General features: G+C 43.6%; 1 protein-coding gene across 1 annotated transcript in view; it reads right to left on the bottom strand.

The window, feature by feature from the left end:
• The window catches only part of LOC124788965 (alpha-2B adrenergic receptor-like), a 131,648-nt gene that overhangs the window by 6,866 nt on the left and 107,969 nt on the right, over window positions 1–16,813 (bottom strand). Inside the window, exons 4-5 of the mRNA XM_047256255.1 lie at window positions 7,288–7,566; window positions 2,663–2,695 (exon numbers count right to left, since the gene is read on the bottom strand). Of these exons, the coding sequence (XP_047112211.1) occupies window positions 2,663–2,695; window positions 7,288–7,566 (312 nt within the window). The remainder of the gene's footprint in view (window positions 1–2,662; window positions 2,696–7,287; window positions 7,567–16,813) is intronic.

The following is a 16,813-nucleotide window of genomic DNA, read 5'->3' as shown; positions in this document are numbered from 1 at the left end:
TCAACGTTCTTGTGAAACAAGAGATCTCAGACGCTTCGATTCTCTTTTGTTACGGTTTAACCAACTTATCACGTTTCACAAACATACAATGCTGTGCTAGAAATGTACAGTCTAAGAAATTTCTTTCCTAAATTAACGCCTATCTTTAATACTAGTGCACTTCTCTCTTTGCTTGAGCTAGTCTGATTTTCATGTTCTCCTACCTTCGTCCGTCAAGGCTTATAGAATTATGCAAGAAATTTCAGTTATTAATAAGAAATACGCTATTCAAAAACCATGAAAGGAAAAAGGTTTCTTGGGAAAGGCCTGGATATGTGAGAATATTCCAGCTGGACATCTTGCTTACTCAGGAGATACTGAAATCATATGTAGGACTGTAAGGCGTACCCAGAAGCAGATACAGACTCAGATCACATCTTAGTTGTTATGAAGAACAGACTGGAGTTCAAGGGAAACGGCCAGAGGAATCGTTGTGGAAAGAATTGCGATACTGAAGTACTAAAGAATGATGAAGTACGTTTTACGTTTTGTAAGGCTATAGATAATGCGCTGATTATCACGATAAGTAGTTCAATGGAACAGGAATGAACATCTCTAAAAAGGGCAATTACAGAAGTAGAACAAATACGTAACTGAGACGAAGCAGTGGGTAACAGAAGAAATAATTCAACTGGTAAAGAGTATAAAAATATTCAGGATGTTACAGGAATACAGGAATGTGATTCACTAAGTAATGAAATTAAAAAGGCGTGCAGGAAAGCCAAGGAAAATCGACAACAAGAAAAATGACAAGAAATTGGAAAATAAATTTTCCTTGGAAGTTTACACACTGCGTCTAGAAAAGTCAAAACAGTCTTCTCTGAAATTAAAAGAAAAGGTTTCGACATTAACAGTACAAGAGAAACTGCACTTGAAGTCCTCTAGTGAGGGAGGAGTTGGTAAGTGCTAGGAGAAGAAATAGCAGTCAACAGGAAGACATAGGCGATTCAGTATTAGAGCTTAGGACAGCTTGGGAATAATTGCTATCAAATAAGCTGGAAGGCATTGATAATATTTCTTTGGAATTCCTAACATAGTAGGGGAAGCGGAAGCCAAACGATTATTCAAGTTGGTTCGTAGAGACCGTGACTCTGGAGATACACCAAAAGACCTTCACAAAAACGTCATCCACACAATAGTAAAGATAACAAGATAAGTGAACGATGTATCAAAAATCAGTATTATATTTAATGAATCCAAGTTTCTGAACATCAACAAAAGCAAAACGAGGATAATGGAATGTAGTCGAATTAAGTCAGGTGATGTTGAGGGTATTGGATTAGGAAATGAGACACTTAAAGTAGTAAAGGAGTTTTGATATTTGGGGAGCAAAATAAATGACGATGGTCGAAGTAGAGAGGATATAAAATGTAGACTGGCAATGGGAAGGAAAGCGTTTCTGAAGAAGAGAAATCTGTTAGCATCGAGTATGGATTTAAGTGTCAGGAAGTCGTTTCTGAAAGTATTTGTATGGAGTGTAGCCATGTATGGAAGTGAAACATGGACGATAAATAGTTTAGACAAGAAGAGAATAGAAGCTTTCGAAATGTGGTGCTACAGAAGAATGCTGAAGATTAGCTGGGCAGATCACATAACTAATGAGGAGGTGTTGAATAGGATTGGGGAGAAGAGAAGTTTGTGGCACAACTTGACTAGAAGAAGGGATCGGTTGGTAGGACATGTTCTGAGGCATCAAGGGATCACCAGTTTAGTATTGGAGGGCAGCGTGGAGGGTAAAAATCGTACAGGGAGACCAAGAGATGAATACACCAAGCAGATTCAGAAGGATGTAGATTGTAGTAGGTACTGGGAGATGAAGAAGCTTGCACAGGATAGAGTAGCATGGAGAGCTGCATCAAACCAGTCTCAGGACTGAAGACCACAACAACAACAAGTTTCTGACAAGACTGTTATAATGAACAGTGAAAAATAAAATTGAGGATATGTTAGATGACGATCTGTTTGACATTATGAATGATAAAGACACTAGAGAATCAATTCTGAGGAGTGCTTGATGGTAAAATAAATTCTTAAGAAAAAGTGGATTCAAGTGTTTGATAATGTAAACTAGTAGGATATATAATATATGTCCAAGAACAAAGAGGGAATAGTACGTATGGTAGACAAAGATGAAGTTTTCGGTTTAGAGGTATTCTGTCTGTCACTGGAACGCGAAGGCTTCATTAATTTGCTTGATTTAACAGTACTGTCTCGAACAGTGTTGTATTATGGGACATATTTTCAATAGGCTTGCAGAAGAACTGGAAAAATCAAGTCATAAGCCCCATGTAGTCAATCCAACTTGAAAGGTTTCGTTGTGGCACACTCATTCTGATCTGTATATAAATTCCTCGCAATAGTTCTGCAATTGTTATTTACTCGTAGGCTATATCCTCTTACATGTTTTTCGTGTTTTATTAATTCCTTCATTTACAACCGCTGTAATTAGTATTCTGTAAACCAAATACTGACTCCTTTCAAGACTAAGTAGATGTGATTCGCATGGTTTAACGGATACTGATAGTGATACAAATTAACAATTCAGGACGCTAGGTGCTAGGTGCAAATACTACTGTGAGATACTGAGATTGGCACAGGAGAGGACTGTTACTCCCGAAATTACATTAACCAAATACTCCTTTGCCATTGTAGCAGTCTTTTCTTATTATTTTTATTATAATCATCATTACTATTAAATTTGTGTTGTGGCACTTGACTTACTGTCATTCGCCTTCTTGCTTCACAATACAATGTGGTTGAGTATGAATTACAATCACTTAATTTTCTACGTTCTCTTAAATGCTCTTTGTTCATGATCGAAACAATCTTGTGACACAGTACACATTCTGGGAACAGCAGGTTGGTGATTTTATGCAGATAAGCGGCAGAACTATCAGGTGCTGTAGTCAAGCCCAATATGTTTACTGCAACTTTTCTTTGCCTGTCAGGGAATATCGAGTCGTCCACGAGCTTTTTTCCAGATCTTTTCCTCACCGACACGTTGTTGGATCATTGTAATTCCTCTTGAAATATCTTCATAATAATGCATTTCAGTGCAAAATCTGACCAGGTAGTTTCTCCAGTCTGGTTAATTTTTGCTACAAAATCCGCTTTGCATTACAATATAAGGTACACAGAGATGATACCCACTGAACTACAATTGTCTCGTTCTTCTCTTGTATATATTTAATTATTTCTTCGATATCTTCAACTTGAACGATTTTGGATCTTATGTGTTGATAAATGCTATATTTCTGCTCTGGAATCACATAATTTAGTTGCTTCGTCGAATGTGTGTGAACAGTTGTTTAACTGATTTGCTGAAATTCTCTTGCCATCAACTTCACCTTCAAAATATGAATGGCGAGGACGTAAAGTTCAATAGAACGAGAAAATTTTGTTGTAACGTGTGCCAACGTTTCCTTCTTTTTCCATTCATGAAGCATCTGTGTAGATATGGAGCCACTGATCTTCAGGGCTTATGAGACATATTGCTTCCAGTGCAATAGCTCTCGTTATTAATCTAGTGGTTTCAATTTTTTTGGAATTAACCATTGTATCTAACTGGCATTGCAACTGAAGAAGCAGAATTGACGTAACTGAGGAAATCATTTTTTAGCATCAGCTTTCGGTAGTCGATATTACGATCTTACGTTTTAATATTTTTGAGGAAGCTACTTTGTATTTTCAGCTAAGTACTATTATTGTTACATTGATTTTTATATTTAGCCATTTAATATGATCGGGTGGATGAATCACTTTCTCACTATCAAGTAGTGCTAATCTTTGGAAAATCACTTCAATTTATTTGAAGAAATTTTTAATACGGCTCCTGGTAAAATTCTTTATTTACCTCACACGTTTTCGTCGACTGGCCATCATCAGGTTCACAAAAGTATTCACAGCTTCATACTAAGCGAAATATAAAGTCATTAACGTCAAATGATAAAACCATGAATTAGACCATTTTATCATACAATGTAATATAAATAACATCGTCAGTCTATAAAAACGGTGGTAGGTAGAGTACGTATTCATATTATAACTACAATAGGCGTGAAGATTCGTAACAAAAAAATGGCTCTGAGCACTATGGGACTTATCTTCTAAGGTTATCAGTCCCCCAGAACTTAAACCTAACTAACCTAAGGACATGCCCGAGGCAGGATTCGAACCTGCGACCTTAGGGTCGCGCGGTTCCAGACTGAAGCGCCTAGAACCGCCCGGCCACCCCGGACGGCGATTCGTAACACACTTCAAGAGCGACTGCAGTTATAACATAAATAAGTACACTGTATAGCAAAGCTTTATAGACTGACGATGTAATATATGTTATAATACGGTAACAGTGTCTAATTTAGGGTTGTATCATGTGAAGATAAATATTATATATATTTCACCTAACATTGAGGCTTTAAATATTTTTATGAAACTGATGATAGCAAAGAAAGAATTTTTCCCAGAAGCCCAAGGTGGTAATATATACGAGCTATGGGGCACCATCTCCTGAAAAAATATCGCCTTATAATGTAGTTAGAACTCAAATATGTGTGGAAGTTTTTCTAAACTGTTGACATTTTTAATATTACCCGCAACAACTGCTTCGTTACCATATGTTAAAATTGATATTTTGTGGTGTTTTAGGTGAATTTGAGTACTGTCCTTGAACATCCCCATTTAATACGAGGAAATCTTTTCACTATGCAACTTCCTCAGCGGTATAATTTATATGGATCTACTAACTTAATTTTGGCACATGTATACCCCTTTTGTAGAAAGTTGCATCGTGAATACATATCGTTATACGTACGAGAACGTAAAATAAGTAAAGCAACACATTTTTTCCTCGGCCAGTTTCAGTAGAAAAATGCGGCGTTTGTTGTGGGACTTCCTGGAACATTCCCGTTGCAGCCCCTATAGTTTCATGAAGTTCCGACTGGTGGCGTAGCTGTACGTAGCCTTCAAAATGGCGTGTATAACGTACATGAGCTCCAGGCGGAGAGCTGGGACTGACTTTCTTTTGGCGGAAAACCAGAATATCGCAGGATTTATATGCAGACCTGGCAGTGAACAATACCTACGCGAGTCGCTGGGGGAGGCGTCAGTCATCACCACAAGATCGCGCCCACTTGTCTGATCTTCCACCTGCCGGCCACACACACTGTTGTGACTCATCTATTACTGGAACGTGAGGACACCATCATTCGACGGAATCGACGGATCACAAGCGCACACTTGGCTGCTGAACTGAATGTCTCGGCTCGTAGTGGTGACACACTCGTCCAGCAGTGGGTTATTCATAGGTGTGCGTCCGCTGGATTCTAAGCTATGTAACAGAAGCCCGTAAAGAGAAACTTCCAACTGTTTGGCGCAATGAAGGATGCACTCGGCGGGAAGCAAGGCATGGGTGATGGGGAGGCTATTGATGCAGCGAGACGTTGGCTGCGACGCTGACCAGTAGAGGGGTACACTACTGGCCATTAAAATTGCTACACCAAGAAGAAATGCAGATGATAAACGTGTATTCATTAGACAAATATATTATACTAGAACTGACATGAGATTACATTTTCAAGCAAATTTGGGTGCACAGATCCTGAGAAATCAGTACTCAGAACAACCACCTCTGGCTGTAACAACGGCCTTGATACGCCTGGGCATTGAGTAAAACAGAGCTTGGATGGCGTGTACAGGTAATGCAGCTTCAACACGATACCACAGTTCATCAAGAGAAGTGACTGGCGTATTGTGACGAGCCAGTTGCTCGGATACCATTGACCAGCGTATCCAAAAAGGACAGGACCTGCAACATGCGGTCGTCCATTATCCTGCTGAAATGTAGTGTTTCGCAGGGATCGAATGAAGGGTAGAGCCACGGGTCGTAACACATCTGAAATGTAACGTCCACTGTTCGAAGTGCCGTCAGTGCGAACAAGGGGTGACCGAGACGTGTAACAAATGGCACCCTATACCATCACGCTGGGTGATACGGCAGTATGGCGATGACGAATACACGCTTCCAATGTGCGTTCACCGCGATGTCGCCAAACACGGATGCGACCATGATGATGCTGTAAACAGAACCTGGATTCATCCGAAAAAATGACGTTTTGTCGTTCGTGCACACAGGTTCGTCGTTGAGTACACCATCGCAGGCGCTCCTGTCTGTGATGCAGCGTCTAGGGTAACCGCAGCCATGGTCTCCGAGCCAATAGTCCCTGCTGCTGCAAACGTCGTGGAACTGTTAGTGCAGATGGTTGTTGTCTTGCAAACGTCCTCATCTGTTGACTCAGGGATCGAGACGTGGCTGCACGATCCGTTACAGCCATGCGGATAAGATGCCTGTCGTCTCGACTGCTAGTGATACGAGGCCGTTGGGATCCAGCACGGCGTTCTGTATTACCCTCCTGAACCCACCGATTCCATATTCTGCTAACAGCCATTGGATCTCGACCAGCGCGAGCAGCAATGTCGCGGTACGATAAACCGCAATCGCGATAGACTACAATCCGACCTTTATCAAAGTCGGAAACGTGATGTTACGCATTTCTCCTCCTTACACGAGGCGTCACAACAACTTTTCACCAGGCAACGCCAGTCAACTGCTGTTTGTGTATGAGAAATCGTTTGGAAATTTTCCTCATGTCAGCACGTTGTAGGTGTCGCCACCGGCGCCAACCTTCTGTGAATGCTCTGAAAAGCTAATCATTTGCATGTCACAGCATCTTCTTCCTGTCAGTTAAATTTCACGTCTGGAGGAGGTCATCGTGGTGTAGCAATTTTAATGGCCAGTTGCGTATCATCCCGACATACGGGCCCTTGCATTGAGTTGCCATAAGGCCGTCGCACTCAACGGAGATAATATTAAAAAGTAGGATTTTATAGTGAAAAGAGTGGGAAATGGTATGGTGTACTGGAATTCGAGTAAAATCAATCAGCTTTCAGAAAAAAAAATGTGCTGCATTACTTATCGAATGCCGCTCGTATTTTTCCATCACTACTCACGTTTATACGTGTTCAGTTATGATAGTAAGGCTTTCTTGCGCATTTAGTACTGAACTGAATTGTGTGAACGGCGAACCATTCAACACAACATGGTTAACAGCAAAGTCTGATGGGAAGGCAATACTTCTAGAACAGCCGATAACACAAACCATATGTAGCCGTGAGGAAGGAGGGACCGCGGGGAAAGGGTGTTTGCCCGCTATGCGGCGTGAGCCGCCGCGGGCATCCTACTGGTCTACTCACCTCGACGCCTGGCCTCTTGCCCGCCGCTTTGGACTTGCGGCCGCCGAAGATGGGCTCGCAGAGGCGCAGCTTGAGCGGCTTGACGACGGCGCAGCGGCTGATGACGCCCGAGTCCGAGCTGGAGGGGTCGAACTCGCTGACGAGGTCGGTGTCGATGCCGACGCTGGGCGCCCGGCAGCGCGCCACCACGTCGCCGTTCACCGACAGCGTCGAGCCGCTCAGCCGGCACGCCGACAGCCGCGACACCTGCCGGCCACACGAGGTGCCCGTGTCAGCTAACTGCAGCGTCCCGTCGGCAAGCACTCTCACCGGTACCATAATCCATACTAAGAGTCGACATTTGTGATGGCGAAGAGTTCTCGGGCTTCCAGCCGGGTGGCGGTGTCTTCAAACTGCGACGTTTCGACGAGTAACGTACTCGCCATCTTCTGGCGAAGTGCCGAGACTTAGCGGATGCCGGTCCCTTTATACCTGCGGCGTGCCCACCACCACCTGGCCGCGGGAGGCTGGATCCAGAGGAACCGATGGGAGGGGGTGGAGGGGGAAGCGGGTGCGCCGTTCGTGTCTCCGTCAGAGCATTCCGGTCGCTTCCCGTGAGCTGGACGGTTCTTGGTGCGTTCCTGGCGTATTGCGGCTAATGCTGCATTCCAGGCCGCGCTCAGTTCACAAGATTGTCGTAGACCCGTATTTCTATTGATTCTTTAATGACGCTGTCCCAATAGCTCCCGGCTCGGCACAGCACCCTGGCGTTCTCCAAATGAAAGGTGTGGTTTTCTTTGATGCTATGTTCCGCTATAGCAGATTTCTCTACCTGTCCAAGTCGGACATGCCTGATGTGTTCCTCGCACCTTTTAGAGATGCAGCGCTGCGTTTGACCAATGTACTGCACACCACATTCGCAGGCAATGCTGTATATACCAGCTGTGTTGCGTTTGAGTGGGTCTTTAGCTGAGCCCAGCAGCTCTTTCGTCTTCGGCGGTGGTCGGAAGACGGTATTTATGTTTGATTTTCTCAGTAGCCTCCCGATTTTGGCTGATATGGGCCCCAAATATGGAAGAAAGGCGAGTCTCTTGTTAACTTCTCCTTCCTCTTCTTCCTCTTCCTGCAATTTGTCAGCCTGTCTCCTCTTGAAGGCCCTACCAATCTGTGTTTCACTGTACCCGTCGAAACTTCGCAGTTTGAAGACACCGTCACCCGGCTGGAAGCCCGATAACTCTTCGCCAGCTGTATACGACGGGAAAGCATACATTAACATTTTTGATGTTTCTATAATGATATTTACACTCTGCAGCGGAGTGTGTGTTGATAAGAAAGATCCTGGTAGCTTAAAACAGTGTGCCGGAGCGAGACTAGATCTCGGAATCGTTCCTTTTACGAGCAATTGGTCTATCAACTTAACTTTCGAATCATGATGGCTGGTTCAAATGACTCTGAGCACTATGGGACTCAACTGCTGAGGTCATTAATCCCCTAGAACTTAGAACTAGTTAAACCTAACTAACCTAAGGACATCACAAACATCCATGCCCGAGGCAGGATTCGAACCTGCGACCGTAGCGGTCTTGCGGTTCCAGACTGCAGCGCCTTTAACCGCACGGCCACTTCGGCCGGCTCGAATCATGACCCTGGCTCCTTCCTCAGAACTGTAGTTCCGCCGTACCTCATCTCCTACCTCCCAAGTTTGCCTTGCATGCTAAAACGATTGCGGGTGAATTGTGCAGGATTGCTCAGTCGGTAGAGCAATTGCTCGCAAAAGGCAAGGATCAAAATGTTGAAATGTGTGTGAAATCTTATGGGACTTAACTGCTAAGGTCATCAGTCTCTAAGCTTACACACTGTTTAACCTAAATTATCCTAAGGACAAACACAGACACCCATGCCCGAGGGAGGACTCGAACCTCCGCCGGGACCAGCCGCCCGGCAAGGATCCCGACTTCGAATATTGGCATGGCACACAGTTTTAATCTGCCAGGAAGATTTTGCGTTTGATACTAATTATGGAAATTACGTCCAGTACTGCAATTTCTGCAGAACGAATCGAGAATGTGGGTGAAAGACTGAAAATGATGCTGCTGAAACTGATTAGGACAATCTGCAACATAGGAGAGACACCAAGGCGACTTCCAGTAACGCGTCATGATTCCTAAACCAAAGAAGGTGGTAGCTATAAGAAGTGCACAGTACCAAAATTAAGCCCATTACGCATGCATTAAGAATCCTCAACAGATAATTCTTATGAGAGCTGAAGGTGGAGGGTAGAGTGAACAACAGTTTGTATTTACAAAAGGATTAGAAACAAGACAGGCGACTCTGGCACAAAGTCTACTTATAGAAAATAAAACGGAGAGAAAAATAAACATGTAGGGTGTAATGGGTGTTACCTTAGATATTTCTATACATGACTGAGTATGGTGTACTGAACAATATTACATCAGTATTAACGTCAATTACAGAATAATAATTATAGCTATTTTTAGGTTGGCAAGAGCGAGGTATTAATGCTTATTTTCCCCTGAGCAGCAAGTCAGCTGCTGCACTAAGTGATTAATGACTCCCTGGGGATAATTAGCCCTTCGGAGAAACCCGCTACTCCTCTCCCCCCAACCCCAACTCCAGGTCCCATCCACCTCTCTGGGAAAAGTGATGCGGATCCCAGCGCCATTTTGATACCAAATAAATCGACTAATTGAACTGATCAATTAGTTAACCATTTTTCTCTGGGAAATGTCCATCCCATTGAAGGGCCGCGCTTCTCCCCACCCAACCTTCCTACTGGCGAAAAGCTCACAAATCGGTGGGAAATACCAGATTCCGTACTAAATTTGAATTTTGGCGATAAATTCATATGGTGATTATATAGTATTTCAGAGGACACAACAACAAATAATAATAATACACTCTTTATTTTTAGAAAATCAATTTGCACATTGCTCTTGTGGAACGATGTAGAGTATCCGCTTTGTTTTATCATCTTTGGAATAGTGGTACAGTCTGTGACATCACAGTGCAAAATGACCGACCCAGAACACGAGTTTAGTCTAACTTCCCTTCGCCTACTGGCGGGACATTCAAAATTTGGTGGAAAAATAAAAAAAAAATTCTCTGGCTGTGAGTCATGGGAGTTGGGAAGGGATAGTTGCCAGCACTAGACAGTTCCGTCAGTAACTACTACATGTAGAGAGGACACTTTCGCCATTCGTCCAGCAAAAGAGAGTTGCTCCAGCCAGTCTACACAATAGCCATATGTGGGAAGGATGGGTAATACGACCGGAAGCTACCATTCAAGCGCATGGAAGTAGCTTTTTGCTGATCTACAAGTTAATAGCAGGTGGGAGGGACATAACGATGGGTAACAGTATTAGAACAGCGACCTAATGTCCTAGTGCGGCTGCAAATCCCTGTCACTTATGTACAGGACTTCTGTATCAACATCACTGGAGAATGAAACATACCTACACCTACGGTATTTACGAGTTGCAAGTCACATCCTAGTTAACAGAAATATGGGAAATAGAATGTATGATACTTTTTACAAGTGTAGTGCTTATTATCTTACTTGAACACATCATCTCAAGAAGAAAAATTTTACCACTCACCTCCAGTCTAGTCCATGGCCATCTAACGAGTGTATAGTGTACCTGGCCGACTAGTCACAATTTTTCTTTGTTAACTGCCACTCATGACGGGCTTAAGCTGCAATGTCCGTTCACTGAACCTTTGTGACCACTGCTGCCGATGGCCATGGCACAATGCAAACAAGCAGACGCAACTTGTACTAATAGTTCTAACTGCAATTCCAACACCGACATAGCCCCTCCTGTTTAAAAAAAAACCCACTTTACCCAATCAAAAAGGGGACATTATTTTGTCAATAAACCTCGAATTTCTTACTCGAAATGTAGATTCCTTCTTTTGTACGACGTTTTTTCTTTTTTTTTTTTGACAAAGCCCGCATCTCGTGGTCGTGCGGTAGCGTTCTCGCTTCCCACGCCCGGGTTCCCGGGTTCGATTCCCGGCGGGGTCAGGGATTTTCTCTGCCTCGTGATGGCTGGGTGTTGTGTGCTGTCCTTAGGTTAGTTAGGTTTAAGTAGTTCTAAGTTCTATCGGACTGATGACCATAGATGTTAAGTCCCATAGTGCTCAGAGCCATTTTTGAAAAATGAAAAATCGGAATATATACACGTTTCACATCACTAAAGTATCGTTACTTTGTGTAAAAATCCTATACAATACTAGGGCATAGGCTATATTTCCTGTAAGTATGATCTCATCAGGTAGAAAATTTCTTATCAGCTTAATATCTGCCACAGCCTGTATTACAGGGCTAGAACATTAAAGTCATTTTTGGCTCATGATGGAGTGCCAAAAGCATAATGTACCTCTATCGCAGGGTGCCTCCTCACCTTGAAACTCTCTGAAACTAACCTCATCATCTACGAGGTAGCGGCACAGAGGAGTTGTAAATAAAAGGTTTATGTAGCATAACACTTTATAAATTCGGTAATATAGCTGATTTTATTACGATGATCGTCTGTCTCTGTAGCTGTTACATTGAAATTCCATTAAAAGATCTCCCTCGCTTGCACCCACGCAGTGGCACCTCATTGATCGTGAAAGTCGCTTTGCATGGCGGATGACATTTTTCCTGCAGTCGCTTTACACTCACCAAATAACTGTTACAGACGTTTCCATGACGTCTGTGGAGGGTTTCCACAGGCTAGGTAGTCACTTCATCTGATACCAAAATGAGTGGTAACTGTCGTCAAATAGCTGAGGGTATCAAACGCTAACTGCGTCCTGCCTCTCCGTTGCCTTGTTATGCTAATGGAAGTAAGTAACTTAGAATTCTGGTTTACTGCTCCCGAACTAATCCTGCTGAGACCCGTCGGTTTTGGGGGCAGTGGAACGAGATTTCACTCTCTTCTCCACCGGCGCGACGCCACTGCCGCCATCTCCGCCGCCTCCAGCGGGGTCACTGTAAACAGCTACCACCAACGCCATCAGGTTGCAAACCTTTGTCTGAGGATCAGGGCTGTACCGATGGTGGCCGACAAACCACCGCTCGCCCTATCGGACAGCTGATACTGATCCCAGACTCACTGAAGTTGTCCCATCCTTTCCACAAGGATTGGGTGATTAAATGTCACTTGGGGGAATTACCACGATGTTGAACAATGTGCTTCGCTTCAACCCTCTTGCAAACCAAAAAGTCCTGAGATTTTTTTAAATTTCCCCGGAAGACTAATCCAGCGAACAAAAGTAAAATACTTGTCTGCTCACCACCCCATCTCAAACGTGTATGAATCTGCAAACCTACGTCTCCCTCAGAATGCAGCGCTGTAGATGTGTTCCTATTGGCTCCCGCCAAATGGGTGGGTTGGTGCTTCAATAAATCAAACTGGAATCCCTGGAGGTAGTGCAATGTTCTTTTTGAGCAACACTACTGAGAACCGAGATTTGAAGCTGATTGCAGACGGATTCTACTGCTGCGAACATACATTTCACATACGGACAACAAAGATAAATCAGCTCTCATACGGTGGCATATAAATAGTGTTTTTCTCTCTCACCATATTTGTGAGTGGTTCAAAAATGGTTTAAATGGCTCTGAGCAATATGGGACTTGACATCTGACGTCATCAGTCCCCTGCAACTTAGAACTACTTAAACCTAACTAATCTAAGGACATCACACACATCCATGCCTGGGGCAGGATTCGAACCTGCGTTTGTGAGTGGAATAGGATATGAAATGAGTAGTAGCAGTATAGGGTACCCTCCACCATGCACTACATGGTGGCTTGTGAGGTATGCTTATAGATGTAGAAGTACAGTCCTCCTATTAAGACGTCAGTGTACCCTATTGTAGGCACAGAAACCTCACGGAAGTATGTGGTCTCTTGCTTATCGAGAGAACAAAAGGTGGAACTTCCACTGGTGATAGTAACCCTGTGTAGGCACAGAAACCTCACGGAAGTATGTGGTCTCTTGCTTATCGAGAGAACAAAAGGTGGAACTTCCACTGGTGATAGTAACCCTGTAGGAAACTTTGCATTAGATCTTAATTTTATCATTGCAGTCACTTCGCGAGTCTTTTGTGAGAGACTGTAATATGTTTGCCATCAATATTTAGATGGAGCGGTATGGAACTCAGCTATCAAATTGCCTTCCGTCAGAGTATCGCTTACCTGACGTATTCCCACGAATTCTCCAACATTTGAATACACCTAATTTCGACGAGTAAGAGGTGTCCCACGCCAACTCACATGCCCCTGCTAGTTATCTTGAAATCCCATCACGTTCCCACATCACTGTTCCATTGATCAAACGGCCGTCTACTAATCCACTAGTCACTGATTAGGTAGAGAGCTATCACAAAGTGAAAAACTGCACACGAACGTACGGGAGGAAACTCATAACCGTGCAGAATATACACAGACTGCAGAAAGAAATTCAGAAGCGTAACACATACAATTAATCGAAACTGAATGACTGTCTATAATGTCCCCCAGTATATAACCTAATCTCCTTTCTCATATTCCTACGATTACTGCGCTAGAAATACGACAGTGTAGTGGTGCCAGAGTCTTCGTTAACTGCGCAGTCTCTCTCTCTCACATGCTTTCTCTTCTCATTACTTTTCTAACATCCAACGAAGTAGAACTACAAAGTAAAAAGTTCCTCTGTTAGAGAACTCGATAAGGCTTAACCGCGTTTCTGTCTACTGATAAATCGAAAAAAAATACCATCTGCACTGCGCGTGGTAGCCTCGCGGTCTTAAGCGCCTTCCCACGGTTCGCACGCCTCCCCCGTCGGAGATTCGAGTCCTCCCTCGGGCATAGGTGTGTGTGTTGTTCTTACATTAGTTTTAGTTAGATTAAGTAGTGTGTAAGCCTAGGGACAGATGACCTCAGCAGTTTGGTCCCACAGGAACTTACCACAAATTTCCAATTCTGTCTGCTTGTTGACATCAAGCGTGTGTGGTGATCTCATCGAATAGATTCGTTTGGTCCACTGTAGCAGGTTGGAAGACCTGCGTAATGTTTTGTCACCTGTACTGGAGGAAGAGCACTGGCCACAGATTGTCAATCACAACAGAAGGTTCTTGTGTTACCGACGTTGCAGAGCATTTGCAAACAGGTCTCCGAAAGCGATGACCTGTAGATGTAATCTTATTTTCCACAGTATTGGAGTAGGAGATGTCTCTATGTTCTGTTTTTGAACAGACCAAGAGCATTGATTCCTCATATTGGTGGCGCATATTGCGTCCAGGTATATCATCACCGTATTGTCCGCCCATGGTATCTGAGTGGTCAGCGCGACAGAATGTTATACCTAACGGCCCGGGTTCGATTCCCGGCTGGGTCAGAGATTTTCTCCGCTGAGGGACTGGGTGTTGTGTTGTCCTTGTCATCCTCATTTCGTCCTCATCGACACGCAAGTCGCCGAAGTAGCGTCAACTCGAAAGACTTGCACCAGGTGAACGGTCTACCCGACGGGAGGCCCTAGCCACACGGCATCACCGTATTGGCGTCCTAGTTGATGGTCATCCTGACCTCCAAATCTCTGGACTTGCGTCTATCTTTCTTATGACTTACAGTGCATAACCAAATGAGGAACAGGGGGTATACTGCAGGACTTAAACTCACAGAGCACAGATAGTGAGCTCCCCAAATTTTTGCCGTACACCTCAGTTTTACGTACTTACCACCAAGTTTCGTAATTTAATCAGGTTTTCCGTAACTTAATCGCATTTCACCCAAGTACTCGAGTTCCAAACCACCACTTTTGATATGACTTGTCATATGAACAAAACATTTCACTATGTTCTCTCGTGATGTTATCAGCCATGACATTGCAGCACGATTCTCAATTTATGTAACACTGTTAAACTACCCCCAACGAAATTATTACTTTGTGAGAGCTATAGACATGTGTACATATCGTGAACCCTATTACACTGTCCCATAACACAAATACTGTTTCCTGAATGAGATTTTCACTCTACAGCGGAGTGTGCGCTGATATGAAACTTCCTGACAGATTAAAACTGTGTGCCGGACAGAGACTCGAACTCGGACCTTTGCCTTTCGCGGGCAAGTGCTCTACCAACTGAGCTACCCAAGCACGACTCACGCCCCGTCCTCAAAACTTTACTTCTGCCAGTAGCTCGTCTCCTACCTTCCAAACTTGGCAGAAGCTCCCCTGCAGACATTGCAGAACTAGCACTCCTGAAAGAAAGGATACTGCGGAGACATGGCTTAGCCACAGCCTGGGGGGTGTTTCCAGAATGAGATTTTCACTCAGCAGATAGGAGACGAGGTACTGGCAGAAGTAAAGCTGTGAGGACGGGGCGTGAGTCGTGCTTGGGTAACTCAGTTGGTAGAGCACTTGCCCGCGAAGTTAAAATTGAAGCAATGGGAACCAGGCAAAACAATCGCTTATCGTTGGAGTCGTAAGACTAATGGAATAGACTGTTTAACTTGGATGACCAACAAATGTGGAGAAATAATTTTATATATGTCGGATGACAAGCCCAGATGTAGCCACAAAGTTATAGGCAAACACGATATACATTTCTATAACGTGGCCGGACATGTGACAGTGATAAATTTTGTTCTCCTTAACTAAAGAGCATTGTATTACCAGCTTTTATATTGCAGGACTGCAATATACAACTATAGATGGGATCATATGCTTGACCCTGTGCAAGACTGTTCAAGCGTTTTAAGCTCTGACAAACAGTATTTACAAAGTGCTTCTCTGTACTCTCTACCAATGACAACCATGCGGTGTCAGCTAACAAATACCATACAAAACAGTTGCAGCATGATTCAACATGTTTTGGTTACGGGAATACATGTAAGTTGACTACTGTGTTGGATGCTTCCCTAGAGAAGAGAATCATCTGACATGGATTGGCGTTATAGGCTGGTAGAAAGTGGATGGACTAATCGGTTGCGATGGGAGGGGTTTATAACAAGGTGGGATCTAATGGTGATGACAGATTCTAGAGAGAGGGACAGAGAGAGAGAGAGAGAGAGAGAGAATCAGATGTTGTGGTAAGTCATTTATCGCACATTTAGCATTTTTTACAGTGTTCTCTCAAGCTGTAGCAGTTGTGTGGTGCAACCTACATCTGACCCAGATACAACTGCGTAATCTGTATCTGGCTTAGAGCGTTACGTATCTGCAATCGTTAACAGCAAACCTCCCGATATCATAGTCAGCAGAGGACTTCCAACGCATGTGTGATGAATCACATCCACCAAAGCGATCGAAAACCTACTTCAGCACTCTCCTCTAGATGAACGAAGATGCAAAGTACTACATTTCCCTGCCACATCTTGGACGTAAATCGAGTCGTCAGTTACATCTCTGTAATGATTCTAAGTAATTAACAGGTGTTTGTGAGGTACTGCAATCCCTATGTATACATTTGCTTGAACAATGCTGTCTGTAGAACAGATTATGTAATTTCACATGCCAAACACTGCTGCTATGAATTTATCTATTTCCTCATAAAA

Source organism: Schistocerca piceifrons, chromosome 3 (genome assembly GCF_021461385.2).
Source record: "Schistocerca piceifrons isolate TAMUIC-IGC-003096 chromosome 3, iqSchPice1.1, whole genome shotgun sequence".
NCBI classification, from domain to species: domain Eukaryota; kingdom Metazoa; phylum Arthropoda; class Insecta; order Orthoptera; family Acrididae; genus Schistocerca; species Schistocerca piceifrons.
This window is presented reverse-complemented; position numbering and strand designations above follow the sequence as displayed.